Source organism: Mytilus galloprovincialis, chromosome 12, assembly GCF_965363235.1.
Source record: "Mytilus galloprovincialis chromosome 12, xbMytGall1.hap1.1, whole genome shotgun sequence".
NCBI lineage: Eukaryota > Metazoa > Mollusca > Bivalvia > Mytilida > Mytilidae > Mytilus > Mytilus galloprovincialis.
This window is the reverse complement of record NC_134849.1, coordinates 8125707-8151543: the sequence shown is the minus strand read 5'-3', so window position 1 is coordinate 8151543 and position 25837 is coordinate 8125707. Positions and strand designations below refer to the sequence as shown.

The following is a 25837-nucleotide window of genomic DNA, read 5'->3' as shown; positions in this document are numbered from 1 at the left end:
ACTAAATCAAACATTGTACAACCAGTTGATAAAAATACTGAGATAACATGAAGTTACTTAATTTTATTATTATCTTAACTTACAACTTCATAGATTGATCTACAAATGATGCGAGATACCGGCAGGGAATAGATATAATTATAAATACATTAACCGATTACACCCTCTTTTACTGGAGAAAACTAATCAAGATCTCAAAATTATCATTCTCCGTTAACATTTGTTTTTATCATTTTGAAATATGACCAATAATGCAGTCAACAGATGGCTTTGATTATGATGCACTTCAATAACGATAATAATGATCGATCAATGTTTAATTATTGCCAAGAACAACACGACCAGTACCACTCGCGATAATTTCAATTTAAGTTTCAAAGAAAGTCACATGTTTTCGCAATGTTTATTGGATTTCCATTCGTCTGTTGAGACAGAACAAACAGTGGACAAACATGAGTATTTGACACTTGTGACATGTTGTGGTTTTTTTTCTATTGTTTGTCTGTTCTTTTTATATTTTAGCTATTCCACTGTCAGTTTATTTTCGACTTATGAGTTTGAATGTCCCTTTGGTATCTTAAGTCCGCCTCTCTTTTGAGATATTTTTAATATATCTAAATCAACCTGTTTACAAAACGATTTTATTTTGTATTCTACGTCAATGGCGGGACAGAACGAATGAGAGTGGATTGAAATTAGTATTTGTCACGTCACTTGCGATATATTTTGTGCATATATATATATATATTCATTAAACAAAATAATACAATAAGTAAAAAGTTTACAGTTTCGTTCTATCGAATTCATCCTTCCATTGGGACTCTTCAGGATAACTGATGTAGTGTCGCTATAGGCGACGTCGTCAAGGAGGTTTATGACCTTCCGCCGTTGTTCGTTATTAAAAGTTCTCTTGGTTTAATTTCGAACGGAACGCTGTTATGAAATAACGTTCCATCTCTTTTCTATTTGCTTCATCCCGTCTACATTTAAAAATAGGCATTATTGTAAAATGCTTTTTACCACATGTGTCAAGATGGGCACTAATTGGCGAATTTCTGTATTGTGGGTGTTTTATTTGTTCTTTGTGAACTCTCACCCGTTCACAGAGGCTATTCCCGGTCTGTCCAATATAGTTTTCGTGACAACCAGGACATGTGACACAGTAAATAAGATTTGTTGTCTTACAAGTCATATTGGCGTTCACATGAATTTTTTTGCCATCTTTAAATGATTTCATTTTACCCGTTTCTAAATATTTTGTATCTTGACCGCAAACACCGCATCTTGAATCTCCGCAAGACTTAATTTCAAAGTCACTAAGCTTCGGTTCGAACCGAGCTCTGGTTAAGTGTTTTTTTAAGTTTTTAGGTTGTCTTCGGCTGTAGATTAAGTTTCCTTCCGGTATCAATTTTTTCATAGTTTCACTTTCGTGTAGATTCGGGAGGTTTGATTTAATTGTATTAAAAACGTTTGGTAAATACGGGTCATGTGTATTAACAAACGGTATTTTCTTTAAGTTTTCATCCGTGTAATTCTTGATTTGTTAATTGACAGATCTAACATTGTTGGGTTGATGTTTAGACGAGTTGTATATATATATATATATATATTTACCCGTTTCTAAATATTTTGTATCTTGACCGCAAACACCGCATCTTGAATCTCCGCAAGACTTTATTTCAAAGTCACTAAGCTTCGGTTCGAACCGAGCTCTGGTTAAGTGTTTTTTTAAGTTTTTAGGTTGTCTTCGGCTGTAGATTAAGTTTCCTTCCGGTATCAACGGGACGGCTGCAGTGCAGGCGATTTGGTGTCACGATATCACAGTAGCATGGGTTCGAATCCCGGCGAGGGAAGAACCAAAAATTTGCGAAAGCAAATTTACAGATCTAACATTGTGGGGTTGATGTTTAGACGAGTTGTATATACATTATGTACACAGCCATGTATCACCATCATTGATGGCGATCCGATGGATACATCTGTTGTAGGGTTGTCACTGACTCAGACGTACTTATGAATATAATTATTTTCTGTGACTGTATCTTACATTAATTTGTAGGATCCTTTACTATAGATAATTTAGCTGATCTGTAACAATAACATCTTCATGCCTTATATATCATGTACTGTAGTACGCCGCTAGATTAAAACTGACGTGGAAAGGTAACACATGCCCACCGAAAGCTCTTTTTTTGAGAGCCCAGGTGGTCGTGTGGTCTAGCGGGACGGCTGCAGTGCAGGCGATTTGGTGTCACGATATCACAGTAGCATGGGTTCGAATCCCGGCGAGGGAAGAACCAAAAATTTGCGAAAGCAAATTTACAGATCTAACATTGTTGGGTTGATGTTTAGACGAGTTGTATATACATTATGTACACAGCCATGTATCACCATCATTGATGGCGATCCGATGGATACATCTGTTGTAGGGTTGTCACTGACTCAGACGTACTTATGAATATAATTATTTTCTGTGACTGTATCTTACATTAATTTGTAGGATCTTTTACTAAAGATAATTTAGCTGATCTGTAACAATAACATCTTCATGCCTTATATATCATGTACTGTAGTACGCCGCTAGATTAAAACTGACGTGGAAAGGTAACACATGCCCACCGAAAGCTCTTTTTTTGAGAGCCCAGGTGGTCGTGTGGTCTAGCGGGACGGCTGCAGTGCAGGCGATTTGGTGTCACGATATCACAGTAGCATGGGTTTGAATCCCGGCGAGGGAAGAACCAAAAATTTGCGAAAGCAAATTTACAGATCTAACATTGTTGGGTTGATGTTTAGACGAGTTGTATATATATATATATAGAGAGAGAGAGTCTATAAAAATCTACCAACCAGTAAACTTAATAGGTATTGGATCATGAAAATTGATACTACTATACAAACAGGAAAAATTATATGAGTCTAAAAGATTGTGTAACAATACCGATAAATAGATGGAAAACAAAACACTAAAAAGTGTTGAATATCATTGCACATAGATCGAAAAAAAAACTGAACAGATGATATAAATTATACAATAATTGCAAATATTTCGGCCCAACAAATGGCCTTTTTCGGTGCAAAAGTTTTAACAATACTGATATATAATGTATAAGGTGTAAACATAGATCAGTAATAATACAGGTAAGTTTTGGTCGATTGATTTTAATCCAAAATCCTGAATATGATAATATAAACACTAGACTGTAAATTTAATTATTTCTTTCTATTGATTCCGTCTGGATGGAGGACACCCAGTGTTTTTATCCAAAACTTCTCCCGATTCTCTCTTTGCCTATTTTGCCATGTACAATCCTGTTCGATCACAAGGATCTTCATGTGATCAAAATCTTTCAGATTGTGATCTGGTAACCTGAAGTGTTGGCTGACCGGAATATACGGTTTTTTTGTGAGGTCACTCCTGTGGCCATTAAGGCGTTTGTGAAATGGCTGCATAGATTCACCAACATATTGGAGACCACATCTAGGCCACTCAAGAACGTAAATCACGTTTGAGCTTTTGCAGTTGACATTGCAGAAGATCTTGTATGTCTTTTCTGTGGTCTTACTGTGAAATGTTGATGAATGCTGCAATTGGTTGCAACATTTGCAGCGCTTATCCCCACAAGGCTGGCAATTACCTACAGTATGGTTATGTTTGGAAAGGTCAGCACGGACAAGGAAATTTCTCAGGTTGTTAGGTTGTTTGAAGGCAATCATGGGAGGCTCAGGAAAGGTTTTGGATAACTTGGAATGTTTCTCGATTGCCGTCCAATGATCACGAATGGTCTTGAAACTATCTCTGAGGCATGGATGGTAAGTGAGCACACATTGGATTCTTTTACTTTTCTTTTTTTCTTTGTAAGTTAGCAGACTGCTTCTGGGGATGGATTCCGCTTTTCGAAAACTATTTTTGATGTTTTTGTTTTTATATCCCCTTCTTTTCAAATGTCCTTTGAGCTGCCCCAGACGTTGTTTTGCGGTGTCTTCAGAGGAACAGATTCGCCTTATTCTGAGAGCTTGACTGTATGGAATGCTCTTCGTGCAGTGTGGAGGATGACAACTTTCAGGCGACAAATATTGATGAGTATCTGTAGGTTTAGAGTAAATATCTGTGTTTATTATGCCTACAGAGAGGGTGCTAGATGTTTTGCCGAAATATTTGCAATTATTGTATAATGTATATAATCTGTTCAGTTTTTCCATCTTTGTGCGATGATTATATCATTACTATAATAATGAGTTTTCTGCCTTTTTATGTCAGTTCAGACAAAAGAGGATTGCTGCTCACAAGGAAGTTATTAAACCAAGAGTTTCAAATGGTGAAGTTGAAAGCATCCCTGCGTAAATTTTACGGACGCCATCACGAGTTGGTTAACCGTTATGGATAACAGTTTCAAAAATGATATCAGATATGTTCCTAATGTCGTAACTACAATACCATCCACTTTTCACGATTGGTACTTGCCGAATAAGACTTTTTACCGGATTTGTAATAACATCATTAGCACGACGGGTGCCGCATGTGGAACAAGATCTGCGTACCCTTCCGGAGCAGCTGATATCACCCCCAGGTTTTGTAGGGGTTCGTGTTGCTTAGTCTTTAGTTTTCTATGTTTTGTCTTCTCTACTTTATTTTATCTGTCTTTTTATTTTTAGTAATGGCGTTGCCAGATTATTTTCAATCTCTAAGAAAGACAACTCTTCTTTGATCAATATTTCAATTATATTATGAAATCTCATTACCTGATAATATAATCTGAATACTTTGGTGCATTAAATACAGTTGTCCGTATGACATTGAACTTGACATATTTCACCGAACATATCTTTTACCTGTTGTTTTTGGTAAATTTAATTCCAACCAAAACCTTACAAAGTTAACCCACGAGAATATTTTCAAATGCGCTTTCTTTTAGAAAAAGTCGTTTGAGGTAAATGTTTGGCTCATATCCAAATATAATTGCAAAATCTCAAAATAATTTGCAATTATTGTATAATGTATATAATCTGTTCAGTTTTTCCATCTTTGTGCGATGATTATATCATTACTATAATAATGAGTTTTCTGCCTTTTTATGTCAGTTCAGACAAAAGAGGATTGCTGCTCACAAGGAAGTTATTAAACCAAGAGTTTCAAATGGTGAAGTTGAAAGCATCCCTGCGTAAATTTTACGGACGCCATCACGAGTTGGTTAACCGTTATGGATAACAGTTTCAAAAATGATATCAGATATGTTCCTAATGTCGTAACTACAATACCATCCACTTTTCACGATTGGTACTTGCCGAATAAGACTTTTTACCGGATTTGTAATAACATCATTAGCATTTGAAGATTTTCATAAAATGAAATTATGTGAAGTCCTTAAAGAAATATTAAAGACTAATGTCATGAAAATATCTATAAAAAAGAGAGATATAGAATATACCAAAGGGATTTTTAAGGTAGAAAGCAACAGACAACGACAAAAAAATAAAAAATAAATAAACGAAAAACTACAAAAATTGACTTGATGAATAACAACATTTTATCAAAACGTTTTACGTTTGTCGTTACACAGTTAAACAAGATGATGATGCTACTACTTCTGTCTTTTTCTAAAATATTTACATGACATTATTATGTTTCAGTGAATTGATAACAATGTGCAAAAGTTCGTCAAAAACCGACGTTAATTTTTGTCTATAAGTATTTCTGTTTTATTTTAAAAACAAACAAATGTTTCATGTTTACAAATATATGGAAATGCATATCTGTATAAATACTTCATAGCAACCTACATAATGTATATTGTCATTTAGTATAATTATATGATCCTCTTTTAACCATTTCTAGATTCACTAGCGTATGCCATTGATGGATCAATTGTACGTGCACAAAACTGTCAAAAAACGAACAAAATGCAAATTTGTTGACTAGACATCATACAAAAAATATAACACAAACAAATAGTGTATCCATCAAACATTTTATATATGTAATGTATAATTTTTTAGCTTGATTGTTTATCCAAAATACCGGTGATACTGTATAAATACTACATTGATAGATACTGTCGAATACTAAGATTAACATGTACTACATATTTGCAATCGATTCTAGCTGTGCATCTGTTATACTTGGGTTACTCGGACTATCCCTGGCGTTAATTTCCTCTTCAGATACTTTTGCAAGGTTATTGTCACAAATAAAATGCTGCAGGTATTTAAGTGTAGACCTTTTTCCTTGCTGAAAGTAGAAGAAGAAGTGTATTCTACTTTAGGACAGAACAATTGTGTTTTGCCTTCAATGATAGAAAACATGGAAAATGATGACTTCAATTATGTGTTCCGACAATCTCTAATTTTCCTTCACTAATTTACTATTTTTCGATATATATTTTTTTCTAAATCAGGATATGTATTTCAATCACATCTCATTTCTAAATAAAATACAATAATTATGACTGCATGTGCTTTTCTTGACAACGTTACAACAATGCAATGGAAATAAACTCATCATAGATACCAGGACTAAATTTTGTATATACGCCAGACGTGCGTTTCGTCTACAAATGACTCATAAAGGCAACAGTAGTATACCGCTGTTCAAAACTCATAAATCCATGGACAAAAAACAAAATCGGGGTAACAAACTAAAACCGATGGACAGTGACGATCGAATCCAAAAAAGTTGAAAGGACCAAATAAAGTACGAAGTTAAAGAGCATAGAGGACTACAATTCCTAAAAGTTTTGCCAAATCCAGCTAAGGTATTGTATGCCTGAGGTACAAAAGCCTTAATATTTCAAAAATTCAAAATTTTGTAAACAGTTGATTTATAAATATAACCATATCAATGATAATTCATGTCCGCACAACAAGTGCTGACTACTGGGCTGGTGATACCCTCGGGAAAATAAATCTCCACCAGCAGTGGCATTGACACAGTGTTTGTAAATACGCTCGAATTCAAAAAAGTTAAAAGAGCCAAATAAAGTACGAAGTTAAAGACCATAGAGGACCAAAATTGCTAAAAGTTTTGCCAAATTCAGCTGAGGTATTCTATGTCTGAGGTAAAAGCCTTAGAATTTTCAAAAATTCTAAATTTCGTAAACAGTTAATTTATAAATATAACCATACATATTATATATATTATCAATGATAATTCATATCAGCACAAAAAATCCTGAAAACAAACTACAACCTTAAGCTTGATTTTACTCGTTATTTTTTGGTTATAGCATACAATATTAGCTTCACAAATTCGTTACCTCTTTTTGTAATTTTACAAAGTCACAAAAACATTGAACTTGCTGCATATTTTTGGTATGAATCATTCAACCTAAACAGTCTGTTCACATTATTTAACGCTACTTTTTGTTATTTCAGATGAGCTAGCCTATGTATTTTAATACTAATGTTTATTTCTAAACTTTCTTTTGTTAGTATTTTTTATATATTTTAATGATTGCTGGTCCCTTAGTTAGATCTTAGGAAGGAGCTGGACACATTGGCATTGACTTTAGAGGTTCAGAAATAAAGTTTGATATGTTTTTCATATATTTTCATACCCATTGCATGAAACTGGGCGATTTTCGACAGAAAGGTGGGGAAAGAGCCCATCAGAGCGCATTCTTTGATTTGTTATTATGTACATATATGCCGATTAATTTGTTTATAATTTTTCTTAATGAATAGATCACGGGCTATGGATTATAAATTATTTTCAATAAAAAAAAAAAGAAAGAATATATTATTTAGCAAAACTTTTAGGAATTTTTGGTGCTCAATGCTTTTCAACTTCGTATTTATTTGGCCTTTTCAATATTTTTTTATTTTCCTTTTAGTAAATACATTTTAGGAATACCATTGGAATATATTTGTGCAAAATAGTTGCGACACTGTAACAAACATTTGGCAACAAGAAAAATTTTCAATTCATATCACAAAAAAGATTCTCGCCCCCTACTAACTTCTAATTTGTAGTTTCAGAGAATTTAACCCAAAAAAAATATACTTTCAAATTAAATGTTTTGCCGATAATAAGGAAGAAGTTAATAGGAAAAAAAATATTAAAGCTAAACCGTATCAATTGTATTAGCTTTTTCACATTTGTGACTAAATGATATGCCAGAACTAAAAGCTTTCAAATCTGCTAATAGTGCGGTGACAAAAGTGTAAAAAGACGTCTAAATTGCGAGATTAATCTTCCCAAATAACACACGGTTAACAATGATATTCACTTAAGGACAAACATATCTTCTTTATTTTTGCCCTATCGTCAGAAATTGGTACGGTCACATTTTTCTAAAAAGTCGTATTAATGACTAGTAGTATATTGGAGAGTTTCAACCCCCTTTTTCAAAATGAAAATTTGTGTATGTTTGCATATATTTATTTGGTTATTTTTTTTTCTGAAGCTATTTTCATATGTCAAAATATTCCATTCAGTATTTTATTTCCTACTAGTCTAAGTTTGGACTGTTTAAAATTGAGGTAATTTTAATCGCAAATTCAGACACAAACTTCTTCTTCATAGTAGTAATAAACATTATCCCATAATATTTGTAAGCATATAGTATTTCAAAAAAACTAGTTACTAATAAACATTTCGAACCCCAAATATTAAAAAGCCTTACGAAATCAATGGAAAAGAAAAGATTAAAAAAACTTCAATTTCAACACGGAACTTAGTCAATACATTGTTCTCAAATGATATATGAAATTACTTTATCGCTATTCTATACACATATTTTCAACGAAAGTGCACTAATATATGGCATATATTAATTGTATATGTTTATATTCTATGTTTTTGGTTATAAAACATCAAATATACTTTCTCAGAAAAGTCTTATAGTAAAAATCTAAATAATTGGTGGATAGTTCCAGTAAAATTTCCGCGACATGTACGATTCGTCAAGTCCGTAGAAACTTGCTCCTACATGTCCAAAGAAAAAACAAAATCCGTTAAATTTTATGCAGTGCCTAATAATCCAAAATCATCGACTGAAAATTTGAATCAATTTACCAGTATAGGGAAGTCGACTTTTGTATCTGCAACGAATAAAAGATTGGATGAGGTGAACATCAAGGTTTCTCATGTATCATGTGTATATAGCTGTACATTTAAATAACTCAGTGCAGGCAGTTTATCATCGTTCATGCTGAATAGACTTATTAAGAAGGGATATAGTTACGATACTGTTGTCAGGTCATTAAAGATTGCATATTTTGGCGTTAATATTGATTCACTTATAGGGTCTTTGCATCGGAACTAAACACATTTATTCAAAAACCAGTTGTTGGCATGACACGGGTTATGTTCTTCTCATATATGTTATGATGGTATGATACTAAACCCCTAACGGGAAGGATTGTGCCTGATGTTCATATGATGAAATCATAATCTTTCAGTCAGTTTAATTGAAGTCTGGAGCTGGCATGTCAGTTAACTGCTAGTAGTCTGTTGTTATTTATGTATTATTGTCATTTTGTTTATTTTCTTTGGTTACATCTTCTGACATCAGACTCGGACTTCTCTTGAACTGAATTTTAATGTGCGTATTGTTATGCGTTTACTTTTCCACATTGGCTAGAGGTATAGGGGGAGGGTTGAGATCTCACAAACTGTATTAAATAATAGAAAAATTATCCAAAAACTAGCATTGCAACACAAATGATGCTTCGTTATTTATAACGGGATTGTTCAATGAGACATTAAGTTGTATTTATAGTGAAATCACAGCTATTTATGTGTTAAATTTGAAGTTTTTGGTCAAATTAAAAATAAAATAAAATATAATGTCCCTTCCTGAACATGCTCCTTTCGAAATGAATGCTGCTACTGGGACGTAATGTTCAAAGTGCAGAGGATAAAACCAAAGAGAAGAAAGACTAAATAAAGGCAACAGTAGTATACCGCTGTTCAAAACTCATAAATCCATGGACAAAAAACAAAATCGGGGTAACAAAGTAAAACCGAGGGAAACGCATTAAATATAAGAAGAGAACAACGACATAACACTAAAATGTAACACACACAGAAACGGACCGAGAATCAGACAAAATCCAACGAGGATAACAAATATAACATCAAAACCAAATACATGAATTTGGGATAGACAAGTACCGTGACACGTCTTATCGCAATGTGAATTAATACTAAAAAATAAGAGAAAACAAACAACGCAACGTTTAAATGTAACACACACAGAAACGAACTATAATATAACAATGGCCATATTCCTGACTTGGGACAGGACATTTTTAAAGGAAAAAATGAAGGGTTGAACCTGGTTTTGTGGCATGCCAAACCTTGCACTTTTATGGCCATGTGAAATATAACATCAAAATGACAACACAACACCACAGGATTACAATATAAATAAATTGGAGAACACAATTGATAAAAAATAACACGAACAACAGCCATTAAAAGGCAACAAGTTCAAAATGTTAATACGCCAGAAGTGCATTTTGTCCACACAAGACCCAATAGTGACGCCCATATACAAAAGTTTGAAAGCCGAAACAAGTACAAAGCCGAACAGCATCGAGGACCAAAAGATCAAAAAACAATCTATTTATTTCCATACATCACCTTAACTTACATCTATTAAGAAGTCTTTGTCTTCATCTTCCAAAGCAAAGTCGTCTGTTTTGATGTACCATGAACTAATTCCTATCGTTCTTTTTACGTCAGAACTCTGAAAACAAGGCAATTTCCAACACTACATAACAAATATCAAGCATCATAATGTTTAAATTAAATAAGATATATTTGCTTTAACTGATAACAATTCCAAACATTAAGCCTCCGTATAATATAACATCAATGATTCTTAAGATGATACCTTTAATATATTCTAAGGTATGCCACCCATATTGTATTATGTAGCAATAGAAGTAGAAGTCATTGTTAAAGTTGTATGAAAAACGAAACAGGGTATGATGATATCACATCTTATTTGTAAACCTTTTATTGACTAATGAAATAAATGTAAAATAGGGAAAAAATATCAACTATCAAGATGGAGTCATCAATTTTGTTGACATTTCAAAACATATTTAGCTTCATTTTTTTTCTGAATTCAATGTTTCATTTTTCTGAATTTTATACACTTCTGTAGTTGCTTTAAAATATGATTATGCACGCATTTACCTGCGAAAATATTCTACTACCATTGGTTAAGACGGCATTACAAATGTTTGTCAAAAAACTGAAAAATCCATTGATTTCTTTGCGTTTTAGCCCGAGGTATTTTTCTTGAATGCAAACTCCTGTTACTTCAATAAAATTTAGCAGTTCATTGAAATCGATCTGAAATGCATAACGAAATTCATGAATTATGTCTATATTCATGAATGAATTTTCTTCGATTAAATATAGAACTATAAGCAACCAACAATCGATCAATAAATCGACTAAATGTTTAAAGACAACTAGACATAATGGACGGCTTGTTAAAATAGTTTCTTTTTTTTTTAACTTGCTCTCCTAAATCTGCATTGCCAAAGATTTTTTTTATTGGGTGTATCACCAGCCTGGTTAGTTCACCATACTTCTGTATTGACATTTATTATCAATGATCATGATGATAATAATAATAAATTATCATTTATCTATTAAAATATTTTCAAACTTTAAATTTTGATAGAGACAACAAACCGACGAAAGAACAGAAAACAGCCGTAGGCCCTCAATGGGTCTTCAGCGATTTTGCAAAACCTTACGAGATTTTGAGTCCCCAATGCTCTTCAACATCATACTTTACTTTGCTTTTTTACTTTTTTTTTTATTCAATCGTGAATGATGAGACTTTTGTACATAAAAAAAAGTAAAATCACAAAAATACTGAACTCCGAGGAAAATTCAAAACGGAAAGTACATGATAAAATGATAAAACACTTCAAACGATGGACAACAACTGTCATATTCCTGACTTGGTACAGACAAAAATGCGTATACCTTACACAGTTATTATCCTTATATCTATGATGCGTTTGATAAGGTGACAAAGATATAACCCATCAACAATTTTACCATAAGGCTTGTAATGGTGCAAATAGGTATAAACTTACACTGCCATTTCCGTCTCTGTCTAAAGCATCGTATGCAAGATCAGGACCAACACCTTCCCCGAATAAGAATTTGCAGTATTTCTCTGAATCGGCCTGAAATGAATCAAATGCATACACCGTAAGTTGGATGGCTTTGACTTTCGTAGTATATTTGTTAAAAAGACGCCTGACAGGAAAATGCATAATAAAACAAATAATTTGCAAACATTTATAAGAAAAACGTCTTACATAAGAACCACAAGGGGAACTGAGGTCTTTTGATGACGGACATTTAACACCTTTGTCAAAGTGGAGCGTACATTGGTCCTCAATGCTCTTCAACTTCATACTTTATTTGGCCTTTTCAACTTTTTTGAATTGGAGCGTCATTGATTAATCTTTTGTAGACGAATCGCGCGTCTGGCGCAAATACAACATTTCAATCTTGGTATCTATGGTGAGTTTATTTAGCCATGTGAAATATAGTTTCTAATGTGAACAATCAAACCAAAGCCTTGTTTAATTGTGTAAATTGTGTAACGCTCTCTGCACGTAACGAAACATGGTAACCACTCTTTTTGAAATATATAGGTTTCTGTTTAAATGTGTCATGTTTTATTTTTTTTCAAAATTTTCATCGTAAGATACCATAACCTAGCTGACAAATCATCTGTATCAACTTCACACAATGCATGATAGCCTTGAAATATAGATTTTAGGTACTGACGTTGTTTATCACCTTAATTACGTGTTCTAGTGTTCTTATATTTGTCTATGTGAATTATTAACCTTTACTATTTAGTCCATTTTTGTGTCATTTTACTTTTTGCTAGGCTTAATTTCTGTCCTTCTCTAAAATACTCTGTATTTCAGTGGGTTTTAACATTTTACGGTTTCATCACTGTTCACCCCCTACTGCATGACAAAACTGTTGTATTTATTTTTTAACTAGTTCTTTTCTTGAACATGCATACAATATTTTCATCTAAATGTTTAGCAAACAAAAATCAACCAAAACAGTATGCGCAGTAGTAAATAATGATATAAACGTTTGTCATACATACAATTTAATTTGAATAAAGAACAAAGACAAGTAGAGTATCTCAATAAATTGAAATGGACCATATTATGATTATAGGAGGTTTTAAACGCCCCACTTGCTTACAAAATCAGATGGACGATTTTTGCTTCAATACTTCCGTTGAAACATCTAGTTTACTTATCGATAGTTCTTTTAAACTGTGGAAAATATTGTATACTTTATTTGTTTGTCTTCATTATTCTACCGTCAAAGTATTTATATGAACCATTCCTGTTTAAGACACGTCTAATTCTTAATGTAGAAGACTGGTTATTAAATTATGTAAAAATTTTGATGTTTTGGGTATTTAATAAAGTGCTGATAATATTAACGATACAATTTATTCGCAGGGTTAAATTCACCTTAACACCTCGATTGAAGATATGTTATTCACTTTATATAAACATATCTAGGTCATCTTTATTTATTAGTAATTGATTGTATTTTTAAAATCAAAGAACAACTCAATTGCAAAGTATCATAAACCAATTATGAAAATACAAATCAAGATATGCAAAACAGAATTTATTGCATGGCCTCAAATAGAAACGAGATTGAATTAAGCCATTTCAATTGATATTTTATAGTGTGTCTTTCTATGTTGTGATGTTTCACTATTGTTTCAAATTAGGGGAAGGTTTGGTACCATTAAAACGTTTAACCCGCTGCAATTGTTTGCATCTATCCTAAGTCAGTAATCTGATTTTCAGTTGTTGTCGTTTGTTGATGTGGTTCATAAGTGTTTCTCGTTTTTTTCTATATAAATAAGACAGTTGGTTTTCACATTTGAATGGTTTTACATTAGTAATTTTTGGGGCCCTTTATAGCTTGATGTTAAGTGTGGGCCAAGGCTCCGTGTTGCAGACCGTAGTTTGACCTATAATGGTTCACATTTTTTTTTTACTTGGATGGAGAGTTGTCTCATTGGCCCTTATATCAGTTCTTCTTATATATATAGATAGATTATATGACATAGAATGTCCATATGTGTATAACAATAATATCTAGTTACGCTTTAATTTATTGATAACTGAACAATATTTTTACCGATAAAATGATATTCAGATAAACTAGTACTAGTGCGAAAATATGGATTTTGTGTTATTAAAATTTCCTGGTTTTTTTTTTACAAAAACAGTAAAACTCGGAAACTAAATCTTTGTATCTATGGTGACATCCTTAGCGTCACTACATACACGTCCATGGCGAACACGTTGGAATATATAGACACCGGGAGATGTTGCCACAGGAACATCACCGTCCAAAACGAACATTCAAAAAAGAAATGTAGAATCAACCCTTATGTCGTACATATTTGTTTAGACTTTTTGTATAAAACTGAATTTGTTAATCAAGGAAAGATCAGTTATTGCTGTGTTTATTTCATATATTTAATTCAAGTTCCTTTGTGAATATTACAGCAGTATTTTAAGGAATTATTGATTATTCATTGAAGAAATATAACCAAGTTAACGGTAAAATTTGTTGAATTTATCAATCAAATAGAATTTTTACGGGTCTTTACGGATTTTCATGTTTATAAAGTAAAATATTTCACTATGTTGGGTTATAACAGTTTCATCCACATTTCTATTTAATAAGTCTTCGAAATGACTAATGAGTGATATCCAACAATAGCAAGTCGACATTGATGGGTATATACAACTAAAAGCTTCATCAAACGCGACTTTACTTGCTAACAACTACACAGTTTGGTCTCGGTAGCTTCTTGTCTCACAGGCAATCATGCTACAACTTATAATTTTTGTTTTTGTATCTTACTTCAGAAAAAGCTTTTTCAAAGTCTTCTTTTAAAATGACGCCATCTGAAAAGCGTCCTTCTAAAACCTACAAAAGATCATGAAAATTCTGACTTTAGCAATGAATTGCTAAATGTCATAGGTAAAGGTCACATGTGATGTAAATATAAATGCAACGTTTTTTTTTTATAATTAAAGGTGATAAGATACTAATTAACAAAACGGAAAGTATGAAAGAAGAATGAAAGAAGTCTTAAATCAATATCATTTAAGTAGTATATCCTAATAATTAATTTTTCTTTTTTCTTTTTTCTTTGCTTTCCTTTTCATTTTTAAATGATACCTGCTTATGATAATAATACTCCAGCTTCTGTACAAATGATAAGATTTTAAGGAAAACTTACAGCGAGGAACTCAATCGCAGCTTCACATACGTCTGTATATACCTTATTTATCTTACTCTGTCCTTGTTCAGTTTTTGCCCAATGTCTACAAGGAACAAGGTTCCTATCAATATATCAATTTCATTTCAAGGTCTTCTAAGTTTACACTTTTGGGTGTAAGCACAAACTTCTCAATTAGTCAAGATGATATTTGAAAAAATGTGTATTTTTTTTAGAAAATGAAAACAACTCTTACTAAATTTCATGCGTGCGAACGCTTTTCTGGATTTATCGTCATCAGAAACGTCCAAAGCCGAATATTTAAACGACATAGATGTATACGATCCGAATTAATTGAAGATTTATATGACAAAAAGGACATAAAAAAATGATAATTTCGCTATACATGTATAAAAGTATGGTATAAATGTTCAGTAGTTTTCGTTTGTTGATGTGTTTCATAATTGTTTCTCGTTTCTCGTTTCTCATATAGATTAGACCGTTGTTTTTCCCGTTTGAATGGTTTTACACTTATCATTTTTGGGCCCTTTATAGTTTGCTGTTCGTTGTCAGCCAAAGCACCGTGTTAAAGACCGTACTTTGACCTATAATGGTTTATTTTAATAAATTGTGACTTGGATGGAGAGTTGTCTCATTGACAAACGTACCAAATCTTCTTATATCTATTTAAAAATAAATTAGAGTCAAGTCATTAATTTAATGTAACGTTAGAAAATAATATTATATGTTTAATCGTGCATCTTATTTAATACCGGTAAACTTCTGTCACGTTCTTAACATTATGTACAAATGATTTACTTTACTTTGCTAATTTCGTGTTTGGTAACTTTCCCATTGGAACGCCAGATTTCTTCAATATCAAATCCTTTTGATATTCTGGTTCGTCAAAAGAAAACTGAAAGAAAACATTTATCTAGAGGCTCATAGTAATGTACGTTTTCTCACCTAGCAAAAATACATCAGTTTGTTACTTATCATATGAAAAAATTCTCAAGATCAATACGTTTCTGATACCTTTTCATTAGTTCATTTTCAAACAAGCACTGCGATGAAATTTAATCAAATTAAAACAATAGTTTGTTTGACTTATTATTAGGGTCACATTGAAAACTTCATACATTCAACTGCGTCTTCAATCCCCAAATCCTACGGTCATTCAGTAGGCAGCAGGCCTGGGGTCTATCAAGTTTTGATCAAGTTTTGATCTTGGTTTCTGAATATTTGTATAAAATGATATTCGGAATATTTTGGTACTTGGTGGTCCATGAAACATCTTTTAAAATTTTTTAAAACAAAACTATGTAGATGAATGGCCATTTTTTTAATGATTCGATACCCACTTTACATGTATTTCAATGAAAGATTGAATAGGTCAATGAACATTTTTACACCAAACTGTGGTTTGGGTCCTGTCTGTGTTGTTATTTCACCTAATAAATATCAAAATGTTTTTATTGCAATCAAATCTTTTCAACTTATATTTGTCTTCACAGAGCCCTTAGCCATTTAACAAGATACTTCTTTAATGACATATTTATTATATCCCTTTGAAATCCATTTACGATGTCTAAATGATTAACTGATCAATGTTAGAAACAAAATTATATGATACTTTATTTATTTTTCAGAAAAAACACAGAGAAGCCCTAGAAATTAAAAAAAAGTTTTTAGTTTTTATATTGAAAATGTAAAGTGTAATGTAATGCACTTCACTGGCATTACATTACATGTGAGATAAAATGTAATTGTAATTGTAATGGAAGAATCACAAAGTAATTATAAGTAATGCACTACATTGCAATGTAATGACCCCAGGCCTAGTAAGCAGTGACGTTAACGTTTATATTTAGTTCATGTCATTTTTTTTTAATTTATGGAGTTCATCATATTGTACTTGGCAATGCCTGTCTCGAAATATCTAAGTCACAAACGGTTAAGGATAGTTAATATTTTTCGTACGATTATAACATGACTGACTGCGTCATACCATCGGATTATTACAACAGAGGTGCGAAAGATACCAAAAGGACAGTCAAAAATGAAAATAAACTGACAACGTCATGGCTTAAAAAGAAAAAGACAAACAGACAGATAATAGCACACAAGACACAACATAGAAAACAAAAGACTAAGCAACGAGAACCCGAACACCAAAAACTGTCATGAACAGTACAACTTATGTCAATAATAGAGCAGAAACATGCTCACTCTTCCTGTGTTCAAAAGTAAACTATTTTTTTTTCTTAAGGGATTGTTGTTCAATTTATTTTAAATTTCTAAGTTCAATGTTTTACCTTTTTTCTCCAGGGTTATTTCTATATTCCATGGTGTTGATTTATCCAAGACAACAATACTTTTACTTTATTTTATTTTTAACTGACACATTCAGTCCTCTATGAGGAGTTAGATTAGTAACATGTACCTACTTTTTTTCCAACTATTAATGCAAATTGAAACGTATCTTTACATATTCTTATAGTTTTCCTAACTACACTAAGGTACAAGATGTTCAGGAAATGAAACAAATTTCACATTTAAACAGCTACCATGCCAGCAAGCCATAACAAAATTTGTATATTTTGTTATTTATTTTGATTCTCCTTGTTTCACTTCAACTTTTAGGTATACATCTATATCAAATTGAAAGAACATGTGAGCACTCCCCAAACAATTTTATATTTGGTGAGATTTTCAATAGATAAACGTAAGATTCTCTAAAATTATTGTATTGTTTCTTGCCTAAGTACGTTGTTTTCTTTACCTTTACAGTTTTCTTTGTTTTCATGAAACTGATAATTATTATGATATTATTAAGATGTCATAGATTAAACAATCTCATGAAATTCGTTGACTTTTTTTTATTTAACGCATTTCCAATAACTATGTGCAAATTTAGAAAAAGTTTTAAATCCTTAATGTTCGTAGGCCAAACCTTAGAAGTAATGTCCTTTTGTTTATTCTGTAAGGTGAAACCAGCGACATTATATATTATAACAGTATTATGTCTGCCTGTTACTCATCACAATTTTTAACAACAGTTAACGGTGTGAATCTAAACCTATTTAGAGCCTATTTTGGATTTGTTATTCTTCCTTCTTTTTGTATTTTCTCTGGGCTTGCTGTTTTATCTTAGATGACTAGATTTTCGTCTTTTTTATAATACTAGTGTGCAGTAGAATCCACTTACAATAATACTTCCAAGAGTTTTTGTGGATTCTGTTCCACTTTGAAACCTGTTTTTTCTATCCATCAGAGATGCTATATCACGGATTGGCTGAATTTTTCTTAAGAAACTATCTTTTGGATCCATCGAAAGCCACCATCTTAGAAAAAAGACATAAAAATTATCTCAATTGATATTCCGTAAATTTGTTTCTATTGTTTGATAGCCACGATGAATGGTTAGTCCTTCAATTGAGGATATTTTACTGTACAATTTCAGCTTTAGTTTGATATATTCCTTTGTGTTAAATTCAGGTAGTATCATGATAATAGTCAAAATCCTTTCGTAATGTTTGGTCCTCATTAAATATAATCTTCTACTGTATCGAACATCACTGATCCGACATTTGAAAACAAATGGCGTACAAGATATTGAGACTTTGATTAGTGTTATAACTTCAGTTCACGAAATATTTAAAAAGTATTGGAAATAAAACTTATTTAAAAAAATATTGTTTTCAGCATAGAATATTAGTTTCAAAATGATCAATAAAAGATACATTTGCTCACACATTGTTGTCACTATGTGCGACTATCATACAACTGCGAGGTTTATGTAGCTATAAAACAAGGTTAAAATAACATTTTATATATTTTAAGTAAATACCTGAACCAAGTAAGAAATATGATTGTTTTTGTTCGTTAGATGTGTTTAAGCTTTTGGTTTTGCCATTTTTTAAAGGGCATTTTTTTTTATTAATTTTCCTTGGAGTTATGTATTTTTGTTATTTAAATTTTACATTTACCGTCAAAACAATGGATAGGATAGTTACAAATAATTCCTCCATCTACGTAAGTATTTGTGTTGCTATACATTGTACCTTGAACACTTTGAAACAAACCTGAAACAAATCGAAGTTGACAGTTGACATATTGTTATTCAATTATTATAATTTGTTTGTGCACATTTAATTTATTTTAAGATTTTTTTAATTAATCATAAATATCTGTGTTTGACAATATCAAGAAAATTTACCGAAAAATTACATCAATTTAAATAATATAAAAGGAATCTTGATTTGAGAAAAAACATTTTTCTTAAAAAAAAAATTGAGTTCGAAAGAATTAAATTTGTACTGGAATCCCTAAACGTGTATCAGCTTATGGTTGGAATGAACGAAAGATTAACCACAATTGAAAAAGGGATGCTACAAGTTACACAGATAAACAGAACTCTAACAACAATGGTACATAACTTTGGTGAGCTAAAAACGAAAGTAAGCAACGTGGAATCTGATGTAAATAAGCTAAAAAGCAAGAGTGCTACAACCGAATCTGATATTGCTTCTATAAAGAACAAAAACGTTAATATTGATAGGGACATGAAGCAAATGAAGAAAGATAACAGTGAGACAAATAGAAACATGCAAGGACTTAGCGATTTCATCGACGATTTTAGAGCCAAGCATGAGAGTAATGTAAAAGAAGTGAGCGGAATAAGAACAGCGATGAGCAAGGCGGTAAATGATTTTGAGGACATGTCACACGAATTAAAGCAGGAAATAAAGGTTTCGATCAACGAGGTTAAGGAAGAGAATGATGAGCTTAAAGATACCATAATTGATTTACAATGTCGCTCAATGAAAAACAATCTCATTTTCACAGGCCTCAGAGAACCAGAGAACGAAAACACAGAAAACTTGATTCGCGGTTTTATTAAAGACGAGCTGCACATATACCACAAGCTTGAATTAGGGAACGTACATAGGTTCGGTACCGGAGCCCAACCTGGAAAACGCGGACGACCTAGACCTATCGTCGCAAGGTTTATTTACCACAATGATCTGGCAATGGTTATGTCAAACACATATAGACTAAAGGGAAAACAATACGGTGTGAATAAACAGTTTCCAGAAGCCATCGAGCAAGCCAGAAAAAGTCTCTATCCTGTTATGAAAGAGATGAAAGCTGACGGACATCGTGTGAGACTTGTTAGAGACATACTTTATGTAGACGGAGTAATTTACAACCACCAGACTTTAAATTCTCCACCGCCTAACAATCGGAGAGAATTATTAAATACGCCTGAAGACTATCAGTCACGTAAGAGACGACGAAGGGAATCGCGAAATTCAACAGATCACTCATAGGGAGCCCCAGAAAAGAACAAGTGTAATGGTATGACAAATTTACATGACAGTGAACAATGTTTAACTAGAACGAGTAACTGTAAAATTAATATGTTAACTTTAAATTGTTGTGGTGTTATTAAACGTATGCATTATCCAGAATTTATAGATATGGTTCAGAAATTTGATTTTATTTCTCTTGTTGAAACTAAAACAGATGATCTAGATAAGATAGATATTCCAGGATTTACTTTTCATCTGAAAAATAGAAAAAATATAGCAAGGGTTAAATCGGGGGGAATAGCTTTCGGCTATAAGTCACACTTGGAAAATTTTGTAAAGCCAGTTGAAAATTTCAGTAGTTTAGTATATTGGTGGAAAATTTCTTCCGATTTACTTAAAACTGACCAAGATGTCATGATAGGAAATATTTATATCCCTCCAGAAAATTCTGTATATAAGGTTCCTGATGCTTTTAATGAATTAGAACAAGAATTTTTGAAATTTTCTGTAGAGTACAAGTATATACTTTTAAATGGTGATTTTAATAGTAGAACTAGTCGAGATGTAGAATATATTGAAATGGTTCATAGTCAGCATGATATTGTTGATACTGATAATGTAGATATTTTAAACAATCTAGAATTATATGATATGTCTAAAGTTAGATGTAGTATGGATACAAGTAAAAACGCTTATGGTAACATGTTGTTAGAAATGTGTAAAAACAATAATATAATTATACTAAATGGTAGAGTTAATGGTGACAAAGAAGGCAAATTTACTTGCCGTCAGGCCAGTGTTGTTGATTATTTTATTTGTACTTATGATTTTCTATGTTTCGTTGTAAATATGTATGTTCAAGACTTTTCCAAGCTTTTCTCAGATGTCCACTCTCCGTTAATATTATCTTTAAATTTTGAAGATGGTATTGAGGAAGATGTGCATATTGCTGAGAACAGCGTGGAAAATGCAAGAGAAGTAAAACGGGTACAAAAATGGGATGTTGAGAAAAAGAATGATTTCGTAGAATTTATCGACAAGGACAAAATTTCAGATTTGGTTGCCGAATTAGAATCAGTTGACAGTAACCATTTATCTCAAGGCAAAATTAACGAAGTGGTCGAAAAAATTAACAGCATATTATTGGATGCTGCAGAAAATGTTCTAGGTACATATAATGCTAGCCAAGGAAATCGTACAGGAAAAAAAATGGGCAAAAAGGGGAACAAACCATGGTTTGATAAGCAATGTTGGAATAAGAGAAAGATTTACAGGGGAGCAAAGAGAAATTATAACAGTAATAGATCAGAAGTAAAAAGGGAAGAAATGAAAAAGAAAGAACGGGAATATAAACGCCAGATGGATAAATCGATGAGGGAATATAGAAAAAAATTTCAAAAACATATGAAAAACCTGAGGACAAAAAATCCGAAGGAATATTGGAAAATTTTAAATAGGGGAGGGAAAAGAAAAAAACCTAATATAGCATTAGATGTACTGTTTGATTTTTTCAAAAATTTAAATAACGCCGAGAATACAAATGACGTCACAACTGAGCCGAATGACATTCAAGGTGTAAATGAAGTTTTGAATTCAGAAATTACCGCAGATGAGATTATTAAGTGTATACGAGACTTGAAAAACGGAAAGGCTAGTGGCGATGATTTAATAATCAACGAATTTATTAAAAGCACATCACACATTTTTATACCCGTTTATGTGAAACTTTTTAATATGATTTTTGATTCTGGTACTTTGCCTGAAATATGGCTTATGGGAAATATTATACCTTTTTATAAAAACAAGGGTGACCAATCTGATCCCCAAAATTATAGACCAATTACTATACTCAGCTGCCTGGGAAAACTTTTCACATCTGTTTTAAATCTTAGATTGAGTTCTTTCTTAGAGGATTATTTATTATTAAATGAAAACCAGGCTGGCTTCAGAAAAGGTTATTCCACAGTAGACAATATATTTGCTATTCACATCTTATTTGAGTTGCTAAAGAGGAAAAAGAAGAAATTATATTGTGCTTTCGTTGACTTTGCAAAAGCTTTCGATACTGTTTGGCGGTCTGGTCTTTGGTCAAAACTTATTAAACATTCGATTAACGGGAAAATGTATAACGTTATTGTCAACATGTACAATAATATCAAATCACGTATTCATTTTGGATCAGATTTTTCTGAATTTTTCCCTTGTTCCATTGGTGTTAGACAGGGAGAGAATCTCTCTCCTTTGCTTTTTTCCATTTATCTTAACGATCTGGAATTGTTTTTACAGAATAATAATATAGAAGGCTTGTGTACTATCTCTGATGAGTTAGAAATAGAGTTAAATGTTTACTTAAAATTGTTTGTCATTTTATATGCTGACGATACTGTCTTAATGGCAGAATCTCAGATAGATTTACAGAGACAACTGGACTCCTTATATGAATATTGTGAGTTATGGAAACTAAGAGTAAATGTGGAAAAAAGTAAGATTGTAATTTTTTCACAAGGTAGACTACCGCAGAATATTGTTTTTAAGTATAATAATATAATACTAGATATTGTGAGTGAATTTACTTATCTTGGTGTATTACTGTCTAGATCAGGAAATTTTTCAAGAGCTAAAAAAAAGCAATGTGAAAAAGCAACACATGCTATGTACGATATTATTCGAAAAGGTAGAGTACATAATCTGTCAATTGAATGCCAACTTGATTTATTTGATAAAATTGTTAAACCAATACTTCTGTATGGGTGCGAAGTTTGGGGTTTTGGAAATAATTCAATAATCGAGAGGGTTCATATTAAATTTTGTAAAATATTACTTCGAGTAAAAAAGTCTACTCCTGATTTTATGATTTATGGTGAATTGGGAAGATATCCATTTGATATTTCAATTAAGTTACGAATGATAAATTATTGGTTCAAGTTGGTAACCGGAAAACCTGACAAATTACCTTTTATTTTGTATAACTTAGCAAATGCCAAATATGGCACAAATATTTTATGGTTAAAACAAGTCAAGTCAATTTTAGACACGTGTGGCTTGTCATATGTATGGGACAATATCTTTTTTGTTAATAAAACATGGCTACATGTAACCATCAAACAGAATTTAATAGATCAATTCAAACAAAAATGGCTAGCAAGCCTACAGGAATCACCAAAAGCATTAAATTATCGTTTATTTAAAGATACTTTGGAGTTTGAAAAATATTTTAATATTTTGGATGATAGGCAAATATCCTTATTTTTTAAATTTCGAACTTTGAACATGAAATTTCCAATAGAAACTGGAAGATGGCAAAAAATAGAAAGAGAAAACAGAAAATGTGTATTATGTAATTCAGATGCCATTGGTGATGAATACCATTACATTTTTAATTGTTCAGCTTTTGATAACTGTAGAAAACAATGTATTGCATTTTACTATAGAAATAGCCCAAATACATTGAAGTTTTATGACTTAATGAATTCAAAAAAATGTTCAGAACTGAACGAACTATGTAAACTTATTAAGGAGATCAATAACAAATTGAATTTTTCTGGGTGAACAATTGTGAATGCCTCTATCTACGTTCGTACATTATTTATTTATGTAATTTTGAAATATGTATAATTATCTCTATACCTTTGTAATTTGGTTTGTGAGAATAAAGATAAAGATAAAGCTAAGGTAAGGTTACTGATTTTAACATAAATTTGTACATCCATATACATGTACATAATATATTTTATACTGCAATCAGCTATTTTACTATACAGATAAAGCTATACGTAAAAACGTAAGCTTTATACGTCAATGACCTCAACTAACCTTTAAGCCCCGCCTACTTACAGGAACTACTGTATTTCATCAACAACGTCACATCACAACCATGACAACGTGTAGTAACAATGGTCAAACATTTATGAATTTAAACTTGTTTTGTCTTCAAATTGGTAATTTATGTACCATGTTTATTAAATGTTATTAATTAAGTTCATTTTACCTGTTTAATTCAATAAGATGTCAATGTCTTACCGTCTGGACTACGGTCATAGGGAAATATCCCAAAATGTTACCCCAAATGGGAAATTCCAAGCACTTTTTTTTATCAATATTTGTTACAGATTTTTTTTAATTTTTAAAAATTTTTTTTTTATCGATTTCAGTATAAAAACAATATACGTATAGTGTCTTGAAATATGAAATTTATTTGTATTCGGCACGAAATAGTGGAAATGATCGGTAGAACCTCGCATTTCCCCCGTTTCTAAGCCTCATACAAATAAATTTCATATTTCAAGACACTATACGTATATTGTCTAATTATGTGTATATGTATATTTGAATGTGTATGTAAACTGTTATATCATATGTATGTATATATTTTTTGATGCACTTTCATTGCTTCAAAATGTTTTACTTTATTACGTTTATTTATTTCACATAATATTTGTGCTGCAAGATGAATTGATGTAAATAGCTGCAAATTGAAGAAGAAAATCATAATAAATTATAAAAGTTAACGAACGAATTAAATCATATGTGGTTATTCGTCAAATCCGATACTAAAATGGATCGATAAGGAAACATGCTTTGCTCATTGTTGAAGTCGAAAAGGTTATCTATAGTTTGTATTTTCTGTGTCATTTGGTCTCTCGTGAAGAGTTGTGTCATTGGCATTCAAACCACATCTTTTATTTTTATATTTACTAACAGAGCAGACGCACACTTATATTGTGTTTCTTTAGTCCGGCCAATTGGTGAAGATATAGAGCAGAATTGCTCACTTAATGAGGAAAGCATGAAACTTTGCACGGTAGGTCTTGGTAGTATACCCTTTGATTTTAGCTATGGACCCACTAGAAAAATTCAATATGGCTGCCATTTTCAAGTTGGTGGAAAAACGCTATAAATATCAAGATTGTCCGCAAGGTATTTTAGATAATTTTGGAAATAAAAGTAATGATCCTTAAAAGTGGTCTTCATGTTCTTGAATTAATTGTCAATTAATGTTTAAATATACATAAAGTAGTTTGGTTATTTCTAAAAATCATACATTTGCAAATATGGTTGCATATACAAAAACAAATAGTGAAAATCAAATTGTTTATCAATATGCAAGATGCTATTGTAATTGTTCTTTCATCGCTTTCAGTTAAAGGTTGGAATGAAATAGGTTGAAAGGAGTCGATTGAACATTGATATAGGTCGATTAAATGTGGTGTCAAACTAGGTAACTTGTCTGAACATAGAGGCAGTGCCGATGGCACC

General features: G+C 31.8%; 1 protein-coding gene across 2 annotated transcripts in view; it reads right to left on the bottom strand.

The window, feature by feature from the left end:
* Window positions 1-5673: 5673 nt before the first annotated feature.
* LOC143054643 (uncharacterized) overlaps window positions 5674-25837 on the bottom strand; it is a 28007-nt gene continuing 7843 nt past the window's right edge. Inside the window, exons 6-14 of one of the 2 annotated variants that reach the window (XM_076227659.1) lie at window positions 19256-19351; window positions 18475-18611; window positions 16091-16182; window positions 15288-15372; window positions 14906-14971; window positions 12064-12156; window positions 11144-11302; window positions 10593-10688; window positions 5674-6226 (exon numbers count right to left, since the gene is read on the bottom strand). In XM_076227659.1, the coding sequence (XP_076083774.1) occupies window positions 6077-6226; window positions 10593-10688; window positions 11144-11302; window positions 12064-12156; window positions 14906-14971; window positions 15288-15372; window positions 16091-16182; window positions 18475-18611; window positions 19256-19351 (974 nt within the window). In that variant the 3' untranslated portion in view covers window positions 5674-6076. The remainder of the gene's footprint in view (window positions 6227-10592; window positions 10689-11143; window positions 11303-12063; window positions 12157-14905; window positions 14972-15287; window positions 15373-16090; window positions 16183-18474; window positions 18612-19255; window positions 19352-25837) is intronic. The other variant, XM_076227660.1, reaches the window with a different exon arrangement.